General features: G+C 39.8%; 1 protein-coding gene across 1 annotated transcript in view; it reads right to left on the reverse strand.

Annotated features, from left to right (window-relative positions):
* The window catches only part of Axdnd1 (axonemal dynein light chain domain containing 1), a 145,506-nt gene that overhangs the window by 139,255 nt on the left and 4,689 nt on the right, over positions 1–1,562 (reverse strand). Inside the window, exon 3 of the mRNA XM_023703604.1 lies at positions 812–915. Coding sequence (XP_023559372.1) covers positions 812–915 — 104 coding nt within the window. The remainder of the gene's footprint in view (positions 1–811; positions 916–1,562) is intronic.

Below are 1,562 nucleotides of genomic sequence, written 5' to 3' on the forward strand. Positions count from 1 at the left end.
CAAAAGCATCAGGGACCGCGGTTCAATCCCCCAGCACCACATGCCAGCCAGCCCGCCCCCTGGTGGGCTGAGCTGGCCTCTCTCTCTCTCTCTCTCTCTCTCTCTCTCTATCTCTCTCTCTCTCTCTCTCTCTCAAATAAATAAATAAATAAAATTTATAAAAAAAAAAAAAGCAACAAACAGTATTTGCTGATTTGATCTGAAACCATGTAAAGGTTAAAGGTTCCCTTTGAAGAGAACCAAAAGTTCAGCACTTGTCCTTCTAGGTCTTCCCTATCATCAAGCTATACCAAAAATAAATAAATAAAAGCAAAAACAAAAAGACCCAGAGGCACTAAAAGCTTCACTTGCCTATAATCCCAGCACTCTGGAAGCCTGACACAGGAGAATCACAAATCTAATCCAAGCACGGGCATCTCTGTGACCCAATCACAAAATACATTTAAAAAGAAGTGGTATAAAGCTCAGTGTGAAGGCAGGGATCAATCCCTAGTACCAAGAAAATGCGTTATAATGTAATTCTGCCTGTCAGACCCTGTCAATTTTAGCAGAGAAAAACAAGAAATGGGACAGTATTGGGGCATGTAATACGAATCCATGCCAAAAAAATAAATAAATAAATAAACGTATGTAAAGTCAGCATTTATAGCTATCCCACTGATGATAACCACACACAAATAGGTGATCCTTGGTCCTTCTGGATTGTAGTATTTACCAAACATGCAGCATGTTTTATAGTCAATGATTTTTATATCCAGTCCTGACCCTCCATTTATCTGCCTTTATCTTAATTTCTTTTTCCCTTCTTTACCTTGCAGCTCCGGTTAGGGAGACCGGATGGTCAATCAGGTATTTGAATTTATTCCTTTGAATAGGGTGCTGCCAGACATGATCTACAACACGCGGAAGGGTACCCTGGGAAAAAGCAACGTCACATGAATGTCCAGCAGAGGGAGCACTAGTCAAATGAAATCTTAACTAATTTGAGTATTTACATTAGGGTAATTTGGGTACTATATGGAATAAAGAAAGCAGTATTCATTTCCAATAACCTGGACAAAGACTGAAACTAGAATAATTCTATAGTGAATGAAAATATTACGGCTAATGAGTAATAATAATCATTTTGGTAAATTTGCATAAAAACAGATTAATGGAAATAAGTCTTGAAATATTGGTATAAAAGACCTAAGCTTTCAATCTAGTAAATTTCTTTCAGGACTGGGGAGATAGCCCAGCAGCCTAAGCACCTGTCCGGTGAGCACAAGGACTCGGGTTTTTTTTTTTGTTTTTTGTGTTTTTTTTTTTTGGCAGAACCAGGAATTGAACTCAGATCCTTACGCTTGCTAGGGAAGCACTTATTCCACTGAGCCATCTCCCCGGCCGCAAGGACTCAGGTTTGATCCCAGGTACCGCACACCATCCTGGCCACTGAAATGGGGCATGGTGGCGCACACCTGTAATCCCAGTGCTGGGAAGGCTGAGACAGGAAGATCACTATGAGTGCGAGCTGCATAGCAAGACTGTGTACCAAATAAATAAATAAATAAATAAATAAATAA

Source organism: Octodon degus, unplaced genomic scaffold, assembly GCF_000260255.1.
Source record: "Octodon degus isolate 3935 unplaced genomic scaffold, OctDeg1.0 scaffold00176, whole genome shotgun sequence".
Taxonomy (NCBI): Eukaryota; Metazoa; Chordata; class Mammalia; order Rodentia; family Octodontidae; genus Octodon; species Octodon degus.